This window comes from Hippocampus bargibanti, linkage group LG08 (genome assembly GCF_051943395.1).
Source record: "Hippocampus bargibanti isolate YZ-2025 linkage group LG08, ASM5194339v1, whole genome shotgun sequence".
In the NCBI taxonomy this organism is placed as follows: Eukaryota; Metazoa; Chordata; class Actinopteri; order Syngnathiformes; family Syngnathidae; genus Hippocampus; species Hippocampus bargibanti.
The window spans coordinates 17,877,047-17,897,747 of NC_142741.1; the positions used below are offsets into that span (position 1 = coordinate 17,877,047).

Here is a 20,701-nt window from a genome sequence, read left to right on the forward strand (position 1 = left end):
TATATATATATATATATATATATATATATATGGGGATGGTGTTTGTTTACCTTTCCTGACCATAATGATTCCTTTTACTAATGTAATTTTTGTATTTACTGAACAAAACGATGAAACATTTGATCCGTATCTTCGCGCCGCACATGTTCATTTCATGTACCAGTGTGTGTCAATGTAAAGATTTTGTGTCCAAACCGGGAAGAGAGCATATCAAAATAATTTAGAATAAAGGACACAAGGTAGTTGGATTTCTTCATTTTTTAATGGTGAATCAGTGTGAATTCATGTTAGTATAAGATTGTACTTGATTAAAGTACAGTAAAGTCTCGTTATATCGATATTCAAGGGAGTCCGAAAAAATATCGATATAACCGGGACTATCGATATATCCGACCCTGTTTGCATGTAATTTTCTCCGTGCGTGCATAAAAATAGTATCGATATAACCGGGACTATTGATATATCCGATATCGATATAACGAGACTTTACTGTATATGTGAAAGTATGTGAATAAAGTTCAATTCAGTCATGATTCATACTTGTTTTTACACTTTAGACCTGCTCATGTTTGGAAGTTGTCTCAAAAGTCATTTGAATTCTTTGACTTTTTGACTCAGCATGATAGACTTGATCTTGGTTTATTGTCTTTGTTGCGGGGGGTGGTGTGGGGACCAAATTAATTGAGCTTCAGGGAAGACAACTACCATGCATCCAAACCCTGCCTGACTCATCCACCATTGGACTTAGGTAAATCTCATATTTGACCCGAGAGCCTAAAGAAAAAATAAATAAATAAAATGGTTGCATTTCAGAATGATACAACAAAAGGGGCATATTTTTCTATCACAAAAATAAACCAATCAACATTTGGAAATGCTGCCCCTTCCTCATAATTCCAATATTTGCCACGCAAAGAATAACAATATACAAATCAATACATAGAAAATGCAATTTTATTAACATTCATGCCTCCATTCATATTAATATACATTTATATGTTTCAACTGGTTTAAATTTCACAGCTCCATTCATAAGAAAAAAAGACATACAGAAGAAGCAGAAGACAAAGCACAGACTAGATAGGTTACTTAGAAAAACTGAGAAAGAAACAAGAGCAACACGAAAAAAAATACACTTTTATTCCCCAAGATTTGACTCTCTCTTCCCCCCCAAAAACAAAAACAAAGCAAAAACAAAAATTACATTTTTGTTGTTATTCCGTGAGCAAAATCTCCCTTTTAAGGTTTGCTGAGTGAGCTCACATTTTTCATCACATCGAGAATGAAAAGAAGGAAATGGAAAGCTATTTACACTACTCTCATTTTACATAAATACAAGAACTACCATTTACCGTACAAAATATCTGCAAATTGAAAAATAGTCGCCAGCTTCACTACTCTTCCAAATCTCAAAATCAAAAATTACACTGAAAGTAAAGTAGATAAAGAACTGATAGAATTCATGAACAAAATTTGAGCAGTGATGAACATCGAGTAAGATTCTTTTTTATGTATTTATTTTCAATGCGTGATAATACAATTTTCATTTATGTGAGCCAATTTTTGGTAGCAAAATGTGGGATGGACAGTGTGTGATGTCACTGAGTGGATGTGGCAAATACATGCAATCACATGTTATTAAAACATGAGAGGTCCGACTTGCATATTTTTGTCTGTGCTTTTCTTTTTTTTCCTCCTTAATTGTTGCTTTGTGATATACAAACAATGTTGTCAAATAAAAATGCTGCAGGGAGCAGTAATGTCAAATGAGGCACTATTTATTTACATTATTTTTCATAGTTACTGTATTATTGCATAACTTTGACCCTGGTTACCGTTGCAAAATTATGCTTTAAAAAGACATTGAGGAGAAAAACGCAAAACACCCTGCTGGGTCAGGCTGAATTATGTTTTTCCACCAAGACACTGCTAAGATGCAACAAATTCATATCTTGTTTGGGAATTTTGATGATATGTGTATCCAAACAACTGATTGAGAAGCGGACACTTTTCACTCCCCGAGAAAGATTTGAGTGTAAACAATATAGTACAGAGACTTGACCTCAATATTTGAATGAAATTAACAAATGAATTTAACAAAATCAAAGGATGTTAGCCAGAGTGTTGTCAGAAGCTATGTGCTACTTCAGAGATCACCTTTGAAACCTTATCTTATTATATAGGTTTAAAATTTTATGTATTACTTTTTTTGATCATTCAAAAAATAAATTAATCAATAAATTAGAAACTTATAAACCACGCCTTTCTCTGAAATGTGTCAAATTTAGAAGGCTTTTGAAAGAAAAATCTTTCTGGAACATTTAAGTCAGGGCAATGTTGTTTCGAAATTGCCAAACCTTTTATTTAAGGGACATTTCATTGTATTTTTAAGCATAATTTCAGAGTACATTTTGAAATTGTACACTGTTAGGGGTATACCTTTCTCGGAATTTGTTATATTTTGAATACAAGGGCAGATTATTCTTCAAAGGATTGAATAAACATGTCTTTGTTGTGGGCTGACAAAATGTAGTGGCATACTGTATCAATGTACAAAATACACACGAAAAGTAATTCAAGGACACTGAAAATGTGATTGTGGTGAGCAATCTGAAAGGCAAATATTTTCAACAAAGTGTAAAATAATTGTGATTGAGTGGCAGACAGTTTAGTGTGCACTAAAAATACTGCCCGGAGAAAGCATGGATAGGGTCTGGCAGCCCTTGCGAAAAGCTAACTAGAAAAATAAATGGATGGAAATGTAAAATTAATTTAGAACAATTAACCTTTTTTGTCAAAAATATTACTTTTTTCCCCTGTTTTTTCATCTAACTAACATATAGCAAAATGTTTCGAATGGAAAACAAACGAATTGGATCAGCTTCATCTTTGCAGTATTGCAACTTTAAGAAACATGACTGTGTACAACAACAACAAAATATGAATCATCTACTTTTTCAATAAATGAAAGTATGCGGACCACTTTGACACCAAAAGTTTCCTTCCAATTTAAAGTATATTTTGCACTAAAATAACATACAACAATAACATGGAACAGTTGAACAACAAAAAAATAATCAGGTAATGACCATATTTTATTTGTTTTGTATAAGCACTAATTTAAACCTAGGAAAGTGAACAGCATTTATGCCCTTTTATACTGCATACAGAAAATACATTTCAATGGCACTCTCTGAGGAAAACAAAAAAAGAAAGGCCTACGAAATAAATCCTGCACCTCGAATCAAAGAGCCCTCTTTAGCCAACACATATACAGCATGTATCCTGTATTTGTACGGTATATACACGTGTGCATGTTAAAAACATTATCACATATATTACATTTTTTTGTACAGAAAGTAAAGTGATATGAGCGTGTTTAAGTGACCCTCAATCATAAAATATTATATTTATATATATTATATGGATCATAAAATGTGATGATGTTTTTTTTTTGTTTATAAATTGACATCTTCCATAAAAAAATATTTTACAAAAGAAAAAAGATACTACCAATGACAAACAAGGTGCTGATATCTGTCGCTAACATTACACCTTGATATGTGCACAAATTATATACAGGACATAAATAAAGCAAACACATACATTTACACATTGGGTTAATATGTATATGAGGGTGGGTGGTTATGGGTACCGAGCTTTATTTTCAAGGTGCCGTGTGATTCTGTGTCTGTTTCTGTGTGTAAGGGTCACCGGCTCATTTTACTGGCTTGGCTCCAATAACTATTTCACAATCAAATAATATTGACTGCTTTAACACTGCAGGCAGCGGTAGCAAATCTCTGTATTTGGAAATAATAAATTTTGAATAAAGTTTAAATATTGTGGAAAAAATATTAATGTTTCCTGTATATTGTTAAATGTGAACAAAAGTATTATGGAAGGTCATCTAATTAAACACAGTGGAAACGCAAATTTCAAATGCGCAAAACGTCGTGCAAATCGAAAACGGAAAGAAAATGCTGACGGAAATGTCACAGAACTAGCCTTGACTAAAGCTACATTTCAGCAAGCGAGCCTGAAATCATTAAATGCGCACATTTGGCTCTTTCTTTGGTTTTCAACAGTTTCTTGAAATTTCGCTGAAATTTCACACATTTAAAAAAATATGTTTTACATTTTTACTTAGCCACTTTTAAGTTGGTGGGCCAGTGGGCGAGTGCTTTGTGCATCGACCTCTCAGTGTGGAGGTTGTGGATTCAATCCCCTCGGGACTCCCTGTGGAGTTTGCATGTTCTCCCCAGGCCATTGGCTTTACTTTGGGTCGTCCGGTTTCTATCCAATTCCAAAACCATGCATGGCAGACTGAGTCTTCTTCTTTTCCTTTCGGCTTTTCCCTTCAGGGGTCACCACAGAGAATCAATGTCCTCCATCTACACTCTAAAGTGTCCCTAAGTGTGAGGGCACAATTTGGTGTGTCTCTGCGTGCCCTGTGATTGGCTGGCAACCGGTTCAGGGTGTCCCCCGCCTCCTGCCCGAAGACAGCTGGGATAGGCTCCAGCACCCACCAGGAACCTACTGGGGATAAAGCGGATCAGAAAATGAATGAATGAAAGATTCTAAGTTTGAATTGAAGTTTTATCTTTCACTGTTTTAATTCATTGGAAAACAATTTTCACAATATTTTTTGTTGATAATTGAAAATTAAGAAAACACAGACAAACAAAAAACTTCAAACGGATATACTTTTGAGTTTTGTATTTTCATGACCGGCAGAAATGATCGTGTCATGCACTGAGGCGGGTCAGATGCTCATGTATGCAATCTTTGAGAACTCCCCCTCACAATGGCATACTTGTGCTACCGTGGGAGAAAGCACAGCCAATCCAAATGTCTCCTTTCATTTCCTTTAAATGTGGCACATTACTCACGCACAGGCATGAAACACAGCCGCACCATCAAGTGGGCACATTGGAGACTAATTCGTCCAATCCATAACTGTGAGGCCCATTAAGATGATTTCAAAAATAGATATGATAATGAGCCAGATGTTTTGAAGGCCGCCTTTCACATATTCTTGAATGAAATGCCCCGTTTTACATAAGCCGCCTACCCTGTCCAGGTACGGAGATGTGGTCTGACCAGCTGGAAGGCGTAAATTGGTTTTGAAGCAAAGCTTGTCCCAGTTTGAAATTGCAAAACACATTTATAGCAATCTGCGCAAATTAATACATTTAGAATTCAGCTGATGTATTTTATCCATCCATCCTTTATCCCAGCCGCATTTCTTCATGAGGGTCGTGTGCGTGCAGGAGCCTATCCCAGCTGTCTTTGGGCAGCAGGCAGCAGGGTACATACTGATCTGCTCACCATTACACCATGTGGCAATTAGAGAACTGATGTCAAACTCAAAGCATGGGGGACAAATCTGGCCTGACATGTTATCTTACGTGGCCAGTGAAAGCTAAAAGAACACGTCACCTCCAATGATGCATCCTAAATGCTATACCAATTAAATTTCCTCTGATTAATCCGATAATTACTGTAACTTAGAACAGAATTGTTTATTCTGGACTTCTTGACATAGTGTCACACCACCAAATGGCTCTCCAATGTAAACTGTAACAAAAACGAATTTGACACCCCTGATTTAGAGCATTCAATTCACCAACCATGCATTTTAAATGTGGGAAGAAAAGAGCGGTGGCAGAGAGAACACACAGGCAAAGGGAGAACATGCAAACTCCATACAGGAAGGTTGGAGCTCAGAATTTAACCCTGGACCTCTCAACCGAGAGGCACATGTTTGATGACCCAGTGTATTTTATATTTAAAAAAATGGAACTGTTCCCGATAACATTTATTGAAAATACTGCATTTGTACGGTAATGATGGTTACTACAATTGCAACATAATTATGGTCTCTGGGGAGAAGAATTAAGAAGGCAAAATCAGAACTCAAGGCCCAAGTACAAAATGCATGGCCCACCACTTTTCAAGAATGGGGCATTTATAAAGGTAAGGACAGAATGATTCTATTTCCATTTTTTGCAGTGTGGAGAGATTTGAGATTCCACTGTGTTCATCACTAGGGCTTTTGTGTAATATCAACCCAATGCTTTTGTCCATATCATGGATGCAAATGAGCTATGTTCCAACAAAATGTCAATTAAGTGTGGTTCCCATTCTAATCCACATGAAGTATTTTCTAGCTGATGACATTCAAGGCAGCTAAATTTTGTACACAGATGGGAGCAAAAATAAAATTTGACATCAATCACAGGCCAATGTATTGCTCTTCTGTATGCGTGTGCATTTGCCGCCATCTTTGTAACACTTCAGCCATTTTAAAGTCAAGTGCTGCTGTGCAAGAAAAAACACCAAAAAACATAAAATAATTATAATTATAATAATAATCCACAAATTACAAAACCAGCTGAGAGAAGAAGTAAGGAAAGCAGAGTCCTTTTTTGTGATTGTTGCAAAGTTCTCTGTACAGGATGTTGCTGAAGTGTATAAAGCCAGCAATGAAACCTCGAGGGCAAAAAAAGGCCCCCAAAAACCAAAGGCGCATAATACATATTAACAGTAATAATAATAATAATAATAATAATAATAATAATAATAATAATAATAATAATAATAATAATAATAATAATAATAATAATAATAATAATAATTTGTCCAATTGTATTGTTTCACTAATTTTGTATGGTCATTGGAGGTCTAAAGTGGCCCCTGATATCAGAAAAAGGTGATTTTCAGAAAAGGTCTTTTGTCTGTCTGTGTGTGTATTGTTTTCACTGTTAAGACTGCACTTGATCTGATTGCTTCATCACAGCTCAAAAATCCAACAAACACTCCAGATTTCTTTAGGCTGGGGTTGGGCCGTTAAATCAAAATTTGAGTGTGGTCTAATCAAAAAAGGAGCTATTGCATCAATGAGTTTGTGGTGGTTCTTTCCAAGACCAGAGGAAATCATCTGTGATCAAGTGGCACCCTCTGCTGCCAATCTGCTTCTGCTTCGAGAAAGCCAGCATCATGAAGAAAGAAAGGGGGGTGGATCCATGGTCTTTCACATTATGAAGACAAAAACAAAAATAAAAGAAATCCAAAAATTGCATCTTCTCCCCCATCCGCTTAAAGAGTCCATGTTGAAAACTTCCAAACAGTGCTGGAAAAGACATTAAAAGCTCCCCACTGGCTGCTCTTTCCAAGAAGATCCCCATTTGACCCTGTTTTCATTCTTCTTCTCTGTCATGATCCTCCCGTGTGTCCAGGCCAGCTGAAGAATATTTACCAGGGAGATCCTGCTCCCCCATGTGTGATGGTTCCTTCCTTCCTTGCTTCCCAACTGATAATTTCTCACTTGTCTCACACCAGCATGTGTCGACGCCGGTGCAAGGCTAAATGGTCCGAACGGGAGAAGCTGCGGTCGCAGTCTGCGCATTTGAAGGGTTTGACGCCCGTGTGCTTCCGGTAGTGGCGAGTCAGCTCGTCCGAGCGGGCGAACTTCCATGTGCAGCCGTCCCAGGTGCATTTGTAAGGCTTTTCTCCTAAAGAAAAAAAAAAACACACCTGCTCTGAAAAACAATTTCTCGTGTCTCCTTACAATAGCTGCATCAAACTTTTTAATGTGGTCATTTTAATACCCCCTTTTTGATAGATTTACTAAAATGTTTTCTTAACATGATACTTATGTGCTGTGCTGCTGAAATACATGTAGACATCTCACTGGAGCAGCGAAAGCTTGTTTTATTTCTTTTAGCTCCCCAACTGAATGTTAATGTTGTCTTGTGGATTTTCTACGGATTCTACGGATACCTCATTAGAGGCAAGAGCTTATAGGTAAGATTAGGGGTTGACCTCACCTTGCAAAGATAATACAATAAATGCCCACGACAGCAGTTAAGGGGTAAAAAAGTATGCTTTTGGCCATTTTCGAATATACTTGAAATATTTTACCAAAAAAAACATTACTGGTTTAAAGTTCAATGGAGCAACTGTGGACCTTGTTATCACCTTGTGTTAGGAACCAAACTTTAGTCTCCGAACATTTCAAAATTAGACTAACCTAATTATGTATCTTATTACTTTGGAGTTAGAGGCCAGTGGCGCTGCTTAATCACGTTAACATTCCCCTTCCCCGGTTGGACTTAGAGAGCTACATGTTGCAACAGTACAATATTGTTTTCTCTTTGTGCCTTAGACGAGCCCAAATAATGTTAAATATGACAATGATGATCTTCTTCAAAACTTTTGGGGCAAGCACATAGCACACACAAATTAGCACACTCGTTCATATAAACTGACCTGTATGCGTCCGCCGATGTGCTTTTAAATGGGAGCTTTTAGTGTAAACTTTATTGCAGCCCTCGAAATCGCATCGGTGGATTCTGCGCTTTTTGGAATCAGGTGACTCCGACCTCCGTGGGCGCCGTAAACTGTCAATACTGAATGGTGACATTGAACTGAAACACAAAAGAAAGTCAAAGGATTTTGAGCCATTTAAACAGAGTGCTAATAACTAATAATCATGCATTTCTAGATGAGTTTCATATATTATGGACAACAAATTTTGTTATCAGATCAAACATTAAGCAATTATACTACAGGTATAAAAACAGCAGTTGGTGGGTGATCAGTGCAGGTGGTTGTATGTCGCCTAACTTGTAGACAGCTGGGCGAGACTCCCACAGGCCTGCAACCCTCATAAAGATAAACAGTATGGATAATGGATGGCTATACTATATTCACACATTAAAATGTAACCTAAATCTTCATCGATGGATGGATGGATGGATGGATGGATGGATGGATGGATGGATGGATGGATGGATGGATGGATGGATGGATGGATGGATGGATGGATGGATGGATGGATGGATGGATGGATTAATGAATTCCATCCATCCACCCTTGAAGTCCAAAAAAGTCAAAGATGGTGCCCAAGTAGGCAGCCGCCATCGAGTGCTCTCATAAGCCTTGCTTTTGTTTGTTGTTTTTGTTTTGTTTATGTGTTTTCTTTTGTCACTTTGTGTCGTTGTGCGTCGTGTGGAATGGATACGGATTATTGTTCAGCATTTTTGGCCACGACATTCATCAAGGAGAAGACTGTGCTGAGCGTTTGCGCCTTTTTGGCAGCACGAATCTGCCAGTACTGTGATGATGTCCCTGATCCACCAGGGAATAGGATGCTTTAATCTTCTTCTCTTTCATCTAGAGCTGCTTCATGTAAAAAAAGAGGATCCAGAAAGTGCTTAATAATGAATGACTCTCTGTGTCTTTGTGTTGTCATATTGTCTTTGTGTTGTCGTATTATTTGGTATTTAGGTTTTTTTTTTGTTCTTTTGACTTCAACATGGCGCCGCGGGAGTCACTGCAGCTCATGTATTTTGTTTTTCTACTTCTTTCATTCCTTTCATCTTCCTTCAGCCAGAGACTGTTACACCCACGCAGCAAGAATGAGAGGTTCTGCCACCTGCTGTCAGGCTTATTAATAATCACATGTGAATAAAACATATTATTATTATTATTATTATTATTATTATTATTATTATTATTATTAATAATAATAATAATAATAATAATGATACATAAAAAACTGGACTCTTGCACTGTAAATAGCATACACATCCTCTTATGTTGACGCAATATTTTTCAATTTTATACCTGCACTATGTACAGTTTGTTATGAAATGTTTTTGCACAGTTACAATATACATCTCAGTCCTCTGACATTTTATACTTGCACTATGTAGTTCTTTATGAAACATGTGTGCACGGTTACAGTATACATGCCATACATCTCTGACATTTCTATTATGCTTAGAATATTTAGTTTTTCATCTTTTCACACCCCTCCCGCACCCCCCTCAAATTGTTGCTGTAGACGGCAAATTTGCCCATTGTAGGACTATTAAAGGATTTCTGATTTTGATCCTGTGGGTCAATGTGCAATTTTGCCAGGAGGTGGCGGTGTAAACCTGCATTATAACAAAAGATGTCGACAACCTCACCTTCCTTTCTGTGTTTCAAAGCCCAATTGAGCCCACTAAGATTAACAACTACTATTTAATTCTGGTCGTTTGTTATTGTGGCATTGCCACAATCGGAAGTGGTCAGTATCACCCTGATTATGTCTTTTGTCAGTTAATCACAACAAGGTAAAAGTGATATTAGGACGACAGTATGGTAAATTGTATTCCAGTCTGGGGTTCTAAATGACTCAGAAAAATGGTGAGAAATGTTTTCTTGAAAGTAATCATTATTGTTTTAATCTTAATTCACATGTTCAATGAAAAAACACTGGTCATGAGGGGACTTGATTTAAGTAACAATTACAACTACAGTACCTTGCATGTACATTGAATGGCAAACAAAGCAGAGCTATCACAGTATAGTGAAGAAGGCAAGAGGAAACTGTTTTTGATCAAAACCTGTTTCCAATTGACATGAAATTTTGATGCTTAGCTGTCAGTATTATCGGACAATGTCGCAGAAATCAAGTGGAGAGTGACACGAATAACACAACCAACACTTTTCTTGATGAAGATTAAGGTGGTTGAAATGGAAAAGTTGATTACTAGTAAATGTGATTATTATCAATGAGTCTATTGTTCATATCAGTTACAGTAAAAGCATTAACACAATTGACATGTCCGATCATTTTCATCAAAATGGATTTGACGGATTTTAACTAGGAAAATTAACTGTTTCAAATTCACAGGGTTGAGTTGGGGAAGAAACATTAATATTCAGATGTGAAGGCCCCCATGAGTGTATTTACCTTGTGTTACCAAATAACTAAATGTGCTGTTGTACGTATTGCATGTCATTGTGCATTTAAGATAGCCAGATGAAGAAATGAGAGAGGAAGATCAATGGGTGGGTTTGAGTGCCAGACAGTTCACACAATGGACTGTCACACCACAGCTAACACCACTTCCTGTTTCCACTTGCATCTTTTAACATCTTTTTTTTTTTTTTTTTTTTTTTTTTTCAAAAATATGGTACACACAAACAAGCAGAAAAGAATGTGGAGATACCTGATGCTCTTGGCGTATTGCTAGCTGCAAATGAAATTCTCATGAACTTGCTTTTTGTGTTTTACTATACTTTCTGCTGCGCAACATTCAACCTGACTGTTTTGGATATTTTCTGTACATTTTCATGATTTTTCAAATGTTGATTTTTTGTGTTTATATTGTATTGTCATAGTTATTCAATACAAAAATAATGTCTAAACTCATAATGAATAAAGTGTTTTCATTTTTACATTTATTATAATAACATGACATCAACAAGTGAGTCAAAGTAGTGTGAACACATGAAACAAAAATTGGTTGCCAGCCAATCGCAGGGCACACAAAGACGTACAACAGTCACTGTCACAAACCTAATTTGGAGTAGTCAATCTGCCTGCCATGCATGTTTTTGGAGTACAAAACTCCACACAGGGATACTGTGATAACCACTTGACTATATGTGAATGAAAAAAAATAAAAAATAAAAAATAATTACAAATAATAAATGAATATAATAAAAAGTAACAGAGATGAATTGCTTTATTATTTTGGGTTTTAAATGAATTTTATTTATTTATTCAAATAGGAACAAGTCCACTGAAAGAAAGAAAAAATCAAATTCAAATGTAATTTCATTTGTGAAATCAGTTGCCCCAATGAAAACAATTATACATGGATCCTCATGATTTTTCTTTTTTTGAAAAAGCACTAGCTATTTTCTATATGATAATAAATGATTCAGAGTTCCGTGACCACAAATGTGGTGTATTTAAAATATATACTGTATAATAACTGTTGAATTGAACTATTTCTGAATTGTAAATTCTCCCATTGAAAATAAACTCATTTGGGGCAACATCTTGAGTAAGGAAGCCCATCCTTCTCTCTCCCCAGCTACTTCTTTCTAGCTCTTCCCGGCGGATCCCGAGGCGTTCCCAGGGCAGCTGAGTGACATAGTCTATCCAGCGTGTCCTGGGTCGACCCCGGGGACTCCTGCCTGTGGGATATTGCCGGAACACCTCACCAGGGAGGCGCCCAGGAGGAATCCTATTCAGATGCCTGAGCAATCTCATCTGCATAGGCATAAGCTGTCATTTGATCAGAACCATTTTTTGGTGTACATTCTTCACTTCAATATGGATGGATGTTCTATTTTTACCATTGCAACTCTCATTACACAGATTGAGACAGACTTCATGCAACAAACGCTGCGCCTCTTAAAAGACTCACGGTGTTAATGGATAAGGTGATTTGTATAAAATTATCATTCCAGGTCTTTATGAAGAGTCACCGCAGAAAGGGAGGGAGTAAAATCAAAACAAATAATCTACATTAAAAAAAATAAACCATGTGGAGGTAATTCAGCCTTTTCGAAGTACAGCGTGTGCTAATAGCTCATTAATCCATTGCTGTGCCTGCGTAAAACTTTGATCTTATCGTCCCGTAGCGGCCTTGTGATCATCAATTGGTACTTTTCTCATGTAAGCCCTAAGTCAAAGCCAGTCTAGCTACAATGCCTCCGAACCTCAGTTTATTTTTGTGTCAAGGGAAAAAAGGAAGTAGCACTTTGAAGTATTTTAAACATTGCTGACCTCTGTTCAAGTTTCTCTCTCTGTTTTTTCTCTCGAACAGGAGTTGATCAGAATGTGTGTGATGTGTGTCACCCTAAAGGGGAGCTCTGGATCCTGCTTTATTAAAACACAATAGCATCTGTGTGCTCGGTGAAAAGGAAAGTGGGGTCGTGCTAACGGATGAGGTTCTCACGCTGCGTCTAATTGCGGCTTTGCAGAGAAAACAGGAAAGGACGTGAGAAAGTGTGCCCTGGGTGGCCTCCCATCGGCCATTGTGGTACCTGTCAGAGAATATGACTCCAAGCACGGCTGCACTCCTACACATTGCGCAAGCTCTGGCTCCGCTATGTCTTGAGTAACAAGCCAGAGTGATGTGTCGACTTAGAGGACAGTATACCCAGAAGCATGACATGCCTTGCATTTATTAAGTCACTTAATATTGACGGAAATCGTCTAGACTCCAGCTCAACATTTGCACACAGATCGGCCTTGACGTAACTATACTTAACTACCTAACTTATCAGCCAAAGAGACAGAAAACAGAGTGTTGGGATCTACAATATTAGAGAAAAAGGAGGAAATAGTAACTCATTTTATAAGTCAGAGTCAGTCTTCGGTTGTACGCATCGGTTTATATTGGACTTTGGTTGATCATTGATGAAAATGTATGCAAAATTGACGTTGACCATCATGCCATCATTTGTGCAATTCATCAATGACATGACTGATTAGATCCGCCAAATAAATCATCATACTAAACGCATCCTCATTCACTCCTGGTTGATTTGCACTGCCATAATATATAAAGGTGAGCCCAAAAGCAAATCTGAGCATTGGCTTGTGTCATCCGAGCAGAAGGAGTTTGCACTGAGAGGTACACTTTGCGAAGCTATGGCTGAGAGTGAGGTAGTGATGTGTGTGTGTGTGTGTGAGAGAGAGAGAGAGAGAGAGAGAGAGAGAGAGAGAGAGAGAGAGAGAGAGAGAGAGAGAGAGAGAGAGAGAGAGAGAGAGAGAGAGAGAGAGAGAGAGAGAGAGAGAGAGAGAGAGAGAGAGAGAGGGAGAGACAGAGAGAGAGAGAGAGAGAGAGAGAGAGAGAGAGAGAGAGAGAGAGAGAGAGAGAGAGAGAGAGAGAGAAAAAAAAATAGGCCACATAACCCCCCCCCCCACACACACACACAGACGCACACACAGACGCACACACAGACGCACACCTTTTTTTGACGAGCCATTACATTGGCAAGGCTGCAACGTCGTTCACCAGGGAAACCAGATTACCCAGGGGAAACCCATGTAGGCCAGAGGAGAACATGCAAACTCAACAATGGAATGGAGCCGGAGTCGAACCTTGAACATCTACATTCTGAGGCTGATGTAATAAACAGTCATCCACTGGGGAAGTGAATAATTCACGTTACAAGGACTTTAGGTTGTCTTTGCAACTGCCAGTTTAGGGAAGTCTGTCTTAGACGCACACACTCCTTCCAACCTCACTTTTCAAATACTGTCCTCCAACAATAGCCAACCCCTGGAAAATGCATGAATATGGAGGAGCTTCCTGAAGAAACCTACTCCACACACACCACACTCACGTGCACACATGCCTCTCTCATTTCAATCATATTAATATATGGAAACCTGGAATGAAAATTGTGCCCTTACACCTTTGTGATCTCTGCATGATGCTGGTGTGAAAGCAAATGCGGAATGAAATGAATCCTTCCTTTCAGCCTCACAAAGGAGCTCTCAGTAGATCAACACAATCCCACACGTCATGTGGGATGCCGTGCATATGTGTGTAACTTGAGATGGATGTGTCCCCCACACACACAACCAAGTCTAGCCTGGTCTCAGTGTGAACAGTGAGTTGACCTCCTTGTGGAAGTGGCTGTGCACGATGCAGGAACATCTATTGATGTACAGCAGGGGCAAATGGACACCTGAGGTCTACTGTACTGATGGATGGGAGTGAGAGAGTAAGCCTGGCTAGATGCTTGGGCAGAGTAAGGTTGGAGCCTGCCAAATGCAGTTCTCCTCTGAATTACCCAATGACAGTGTGTGTGTGTGTGCGTGTGTGTGTGTGTGTGTGTGTGTGTGTGTGTGTGTGTGTGTGTGTATGCGCATCTCCAAACATTGCCAATAAACAGGCAATTCTATCTGAATGTGCTCTCTCTCTCTCTCTCTCTCTCTCACACACACACACACACACACACACACACACACACACACACACACACACACACACACACACACACACACACACACACACACACACACACACACACACACACACACACACACACACACACACACACACACACACACATCCTTTCATGGTTTATGAGTGTCTGATTGACCACAGCATCATCTGAAGAAGTATAAACCATGAGTTTTTGATGTCACAAATAAGTTGGGAAAATTTAAGTATGGTTTATGCATGTGCATGTTTTGTTTGCGTATAAATCCTATATATTCCACGGCCACCGAAAATGGCATGTGCACGCAAGCGGGGCTGTACTGGGGTTAATAAGTTTCTCTATAGTAAGAAGCTTAAGAAGCTTAATACGTGTGAACGCGCCACAAAATGTACACCAGTGTAAGATATATCGCAACACAATACATCGGTGCAGCACCGATGCAAATGTGTGCCGTGTGAACACCCCTTTCGCCAGTGTTCGTTCAGTGTTTCAAATGGTCTTTTAGCTTTCCTAACAATTTCAATAGTCTGCTTTTCTTGGGACGAACAAAATTTCATCTAGTTTGATTCGATAAGATAAGGAAGTCTATTTGTGTCACAATCGAGAAATTCCCAATTTACAGCAGGACAAGAAGAAAGTGAAATACAAAAAGTATATATGTTATATTCCGGACTATAAGGGATACCCAAAAGCCTTGATTTTCTTACAATGATGACCCTGTGCCTTGTAAGCCCGTGCACGTTATACTTTATGTCAAGTAACATTGAGCCACAACGGGTCTCGTAATTGCTCTTAGCTGCCATGAATCCATTTCCCCCTGTAGAAGAAGTCGTGTGCGGTCCATCATGGTATATATAAACCAGTGTTTCATTTCAATAATCTATTAAAATTACTTTGAAGGTGTATTTTTTTTTCGTAATTTTGCCATAATTTATATTTTTGGCACAATGATTAGAAATTGAACATTTTAACATAAACATTATAAAGAATTATTGTAATTCTCTGAAAAATATATTTATTATTGTATTGTGATAATCTCTGATAAAACCCTGCAATATTCGCTATCTATCTGACTGTTTTGTTGACATTTCCTTTAGCGCAGCACCGTCGAATGGATGCATAACATAACTCCAGCCTCTACTGTAGCGCCTTTCAATGTTGTATGCCTTATACTGTATATAGAAAACGTTTTTAAACATGCCGTTCATTGAACGTGCGCCTTATAATCTGGTATGCCTTATATATGGAAAGAGTTTGAAAATACACCAATCATTGGGTGCATTACTGAAAATATGATAAGTAAATAGAAATAGAAATAGAAATAGAAATAGAAATAGAAATAGAAAGAGAAGCATATTGAAAAAAATGAGTTCCGTGGATCATTTTCAAAATGTATTTGTGACAAAAAAAAGTGACCATTCAAATTATCTGTAAATGTCTTTGCCACCATTTCCAAAATTGTCTTTGATGCGCACATGCAGTTTCAATGGGATGATACTGGATTAAGTTGCAATGAGCTGTCTGAGTTGAAATTGAACAATCAACAATCAATGGACAGTTAATGGGCAATTCCTGAGTCCAGAAGTTATTTGGTAGCAACATGTTCCCACATGAAAGGCGATACTTTCCTCACAGTTATACTAAATAACCATGAGATTGAGTCTGGCCAGGCGGCTGTTCTGACTCGACGGCCTGCAGTCAAGGAGGGGGCTGGGTTCCGACTTCCTGCTCACCATCAGGAAAGCGTCGTCGCTGTCATCTGCTCAAGAGGCAAGTCTTTTCATTCAACACAGATGGGCTGGCATCGCTGAAGCCCACTCCGCCCGGAGGCCCTAAACTATGCCTGCCACGCATTACATCCAAGCACAGTGTGGAAAAGCACTTCCAGGGAGATTGACAAGGTCTTTTATGTCGGGGGGACAATAACCTGTACCTCTACAATAGTCAACCTATCCTTGAGTTTGACATGTAATTTAAGTTCAAAGACCTTTTAAAACAGTAACCAGGCCATGGCTACAGCTGGGTAATTCATGAGCTAACATTAAAATAGATGTCAGAGCTCACTGGACACATAAATGTCAGCTTTAACATGGCACCATAAACTTGTTTACAGCATTAGGTATGTGTCCACACTTGAACTCATGTCGTGCCGGGCGCTATTTTAGTTTGAAACAAAGTTATAATAGACCCAGTCGTTAGTTCTTTTATGTCCGTTTGTGCGCGATGGCCTGGTTGATATTAGCTGAAGTTTATCTGGACTCAGCCTCGCAGATGCAACGTCTAGTCTGCAGGTTGTGTTGTGCAAGATGTCTACCGTGACATAGAGGAGTATCAGTCACAGTCAGGGCAATTACGCACCCAATGAGTGGCTCAGATTTTTGATTGGTTTAAAAACATGACCCATTGATTTAAAGTTTATCAGTATATATTCCAGTGGGCGAGAGGCAACAAACATGTCACATCTTTCCAGAATGTTACTTGAGCATTGATACTGCTCAGGAAACATTTTGGCAACATGATATAAGGCTCATCACTTTAATTAATCTGGGAGGCGTGTTTACTTGGTTGGCGCGACTGTTTTGGTTATCAGCAAACATTTAAATTAGCTAAACTCATGTCTGTGTGTGAACAGCACAATTAAATGAGATAATTCCGCTTTCTAAGTGTTTTTTGACTAATGGGAGAAATTAGGGTGGCGTCTGTTTGGGAGAGTCTTTTGTGGATGATGCACTTGGGAACCAATAATTATATTGAACATTATTTACAAAAAAATATTGACAAAATACTTTAATCAGGGATGCAAGTACATTTTCTAGATGATTCATTTTTATTGATTCACTGATTTTTCAACACAAGTTTAATTATAATAATACATTTAATATAGTACAGTAAAGTCTCGTTATATCGATATCGGATATATCGATAGTCCCGGTTATATCGATACTATTTCTATGCACGCACGGAGAAAATTACATGCAAACAGGGTCGGATATATCGATAGTCCCGGTTATATCGATATTTTTTCGGACTCCCTTGAATATCGATATAACGAGACTTTACTGTAATTCATTTTGTAATACAGTATTTATGAGTCGAGGCATCGATTCAGCAACAAGTGGGATTTTCGTTTTCTGAAAAGTTAGGTATATGTTACAAGGCATGGTAAAATCCATCAAGCACAAGTTTTGGTGATTTTAACTTATAAACAAAACAAAATATCTCCAAAATCTGACGTGCTTGAAGAAAAGTCAAGTCATCAATGAAAAGGTTTCTTCAGACGTCATCTGTACTTCGTTGAAGGTGTTGGACGTTGAAGGTAGAGAAAAGGAGTCAAAACATTAGAGGAGAGCACTCACAAACTGTGGGTACCCTCAGTGGACATTTCACAAATGTCAGAAAGAAAGAATAGGGAATGAAACCAAAAATTCTGAAGATACAAAAAGGAAAGGAGTAGCAGTACCTTACATTGCAGGAGTTTCTGAAAAACTACAAAGAGTCCTTTGGCAACACAAAATTCCTACTTATTTCAAACCGATAAACACTTTAAGGAAAAAATTAGTGCATCCAAAAGATAGGCTGCCAAATGAAAAACAAAGTAATGTAGTTTATTCAATACATTGTAAGAATGAAAATTGTAAAGAGCAGTACATTGGGGAGACTAAACACATTCTCAAAAAAAGACCATCAGCATTGCAGGGATAATACTAGTGGGCCTCAATCGGCAGTACATATGCACCTAAAAGCTATCAACCACTCATTTGATGACAATGAGCTTAAAAGAACATAGATTAGCGAAAGAACATAGATTGTTTGAAAGGGAAGTAAAAGAAGCTATTTTCATAAAACAACTAAATCCTTCATTAAACCATCATCATCACCATAAATCATTCATACAATAGGCAACATAGGATTAGTAATATTGATGAGGTGATACCGGCAGTATCACCTCAAGGGATTGACCCTCAAGTGGGGCAATCAGGCCAATCGTTAGTCAGAACAATCAGAACAATCAGTGGAGCTGCAGGGAGTAGTCCTCTGCTCCCCCCTAACCGGAGAGCAGGGACCTTTCACAGCAGAGTCCGGCACCGCCATATCTGGACAGTAGGGATATATATATATATGGCCTAAACTACCAGTAAGACTTTAGTTTGTTGACGAAGTTTCTTGGATAAGAAGTGAAACGTCCGACACCTTCAAAGAAGTACAGATGACGGATGAAGAAACCTTTTCATCGATGGACCACTCCTGTACGACTGAGAGCTTACACAGACGGAAAAGTCAAGTCACTTTTCAATTCTGCATCAAAAAAATGTGTAGGAACATATGACACCATTTCTGATAAATGAATGAATGAATGAATGAATGAATGAATGAATGAATGAATGAATGTGTGTGAGTGAATGAACGAATGAGTGTGTGAGTGAATGAATGAATAAATAAATAAATAAATAAATAAATAAATAAATAAATGAGCGAACAAACGAACGAAAGACCGAAAGAATGAAAGAAAGAACGAACAAATAATAGATCGAATGGCACATGTAAAAAATGTGTTTGTATATATATATATATATATATATATATATATATATAAAAGAGATCGACAGATACTCACTCTCGTACAGCGCGGGCTATAGACAGTGCAGTGGAGCCGGTCTCATTGACGCTGTCCAACGTCACGTTTGGCAGGTCGTCGTCATCGCTGTCACTCTTGATGTGACGCGGCGACAGGCCGTCGTGTTCCGCGTGTGCTATGAGGATGAGACAAGACCATTAAGGTGCTGCCGAAACAACAAAGATCATTCTGGTTTGGTACTGAAAAAAGGTATAATATTTTTCAACAAAAGCCTTGTGAAATATTTTGTTAGCTTCTGACAGCTTCATACCTCCTTATACCTCCAGGACTGTGTTCATCAAAACTGACTGATATTTTGTTTCATTTGAACATTTTAGTACAAACGCATGCTTCCCTGCACAAGCATGAAATGAATCATTTCCATGTCGGTGTCTCTCCGGACACGTTATGTCCATAGTTTATAAAATCACTTCAAATGACTTCGACTGAGCGTATTTTACAAAGATTCCACAGCATATAGCTATAGTTTACGTTTTAAGACTTGCGCTGAATATTCATGAAGTCTTGTTTTTGAGTTGATGACATAAATGACGCCATGGTGAATCGTTGTGTGTTGCACCAAGACAACTATTTGATATTCGCTGACATAAATTCCCAGCTGACAAATCAGCCCATTTCCAACGGAGCTTGGGCGCAATCTTCTGCTTTTTCTGGGTGCTACATCGCTGTCATTGACGGCTCGAATTGATATGGGAGGACTCCTTGAATCAATTGCAAACATTAATGCTTTCCTCTTCAGAACTATTTGAATCATATTCATAACTGGATGAGTAACAAGAAACATCTTCACCGAATCTGAAGCCATTGTTTTGATTCTCGACCAAGGCAAGACGTCTTGGCGTGACGTCACGAACAAGGGGGTGGGAACTTCTGAAACTGGCCATTTCCGGATTCATTTTGAAGTCATTTTTATTGGTGTTTTTCATTTAACTAAAAATATCAGTGTGCCTGATTTGGGTATTTTAGATGCTATAAAACGTTTTTCTGATGTCAGTGGGAAACTGCCGGTTGTCCTTTAAATGTAGTGTGTACAAACCTCAGCGCAGTAAGAACACTACAACCCATTTTATTAACTGTCTTTCAAATGTGGAAAATATCCCTGATCAGTTAATAAATTTGTCTCAAGGAATATGGCGTTTACATACTATTTCGCAGATACTTGGAGGAGGAAATGGAAATAGATTAAAATAACATATGCACTGTGATTTATCAAGATTGTGTCTGTTTTTAATAAGTTTTCATTGAAGGGGCAAAGTTAAAGAAATCAACATTTATTGAAAAATGGAATCACTTTCAACATTCAAAACATAT

The 20,701-nt window shown here is 38.1% G+C and overlaps 1 protein-coding gene across 4 annotated transcripts in view; it reads right to left on the minus strand.

Annotated features, from left to right (window-relative positions):
- Positions 1 to 936: 936 nt before the first annotated feature.
- klf12b (Kruppel like factor 12b) overlaps positions 937 to 20,701 on the minus strand; it is a 72,650-nt gene continuing 52,885 nt past the window's right edge. For all 4 annotated transcript variants that reach the window (XM_089002271.1, XM_089002268.1, XM_089002270.1 and 1 more), the window contains 3 exons: positions 19,370 to 19,505; positions 8,275 to 8,432; positions 937 to 7,517 (listed from right to left, as the gene is read on the minus strand). In XM_089002271.1, coding sequence (XP_088858397.1) covers positions 7,336 to 7,517; positions 8,275 to 8,432; positions 19,370 to 19,505 — 476 coding nt within the window. In that variant the 3' untranslated portion in view covers positions 937 to 7,335. The remainder of the gene's footprint in view (positions 7,518 to 8,274; positions 8,433 to 19,369; positions 19,506 to 20,701) is intronic.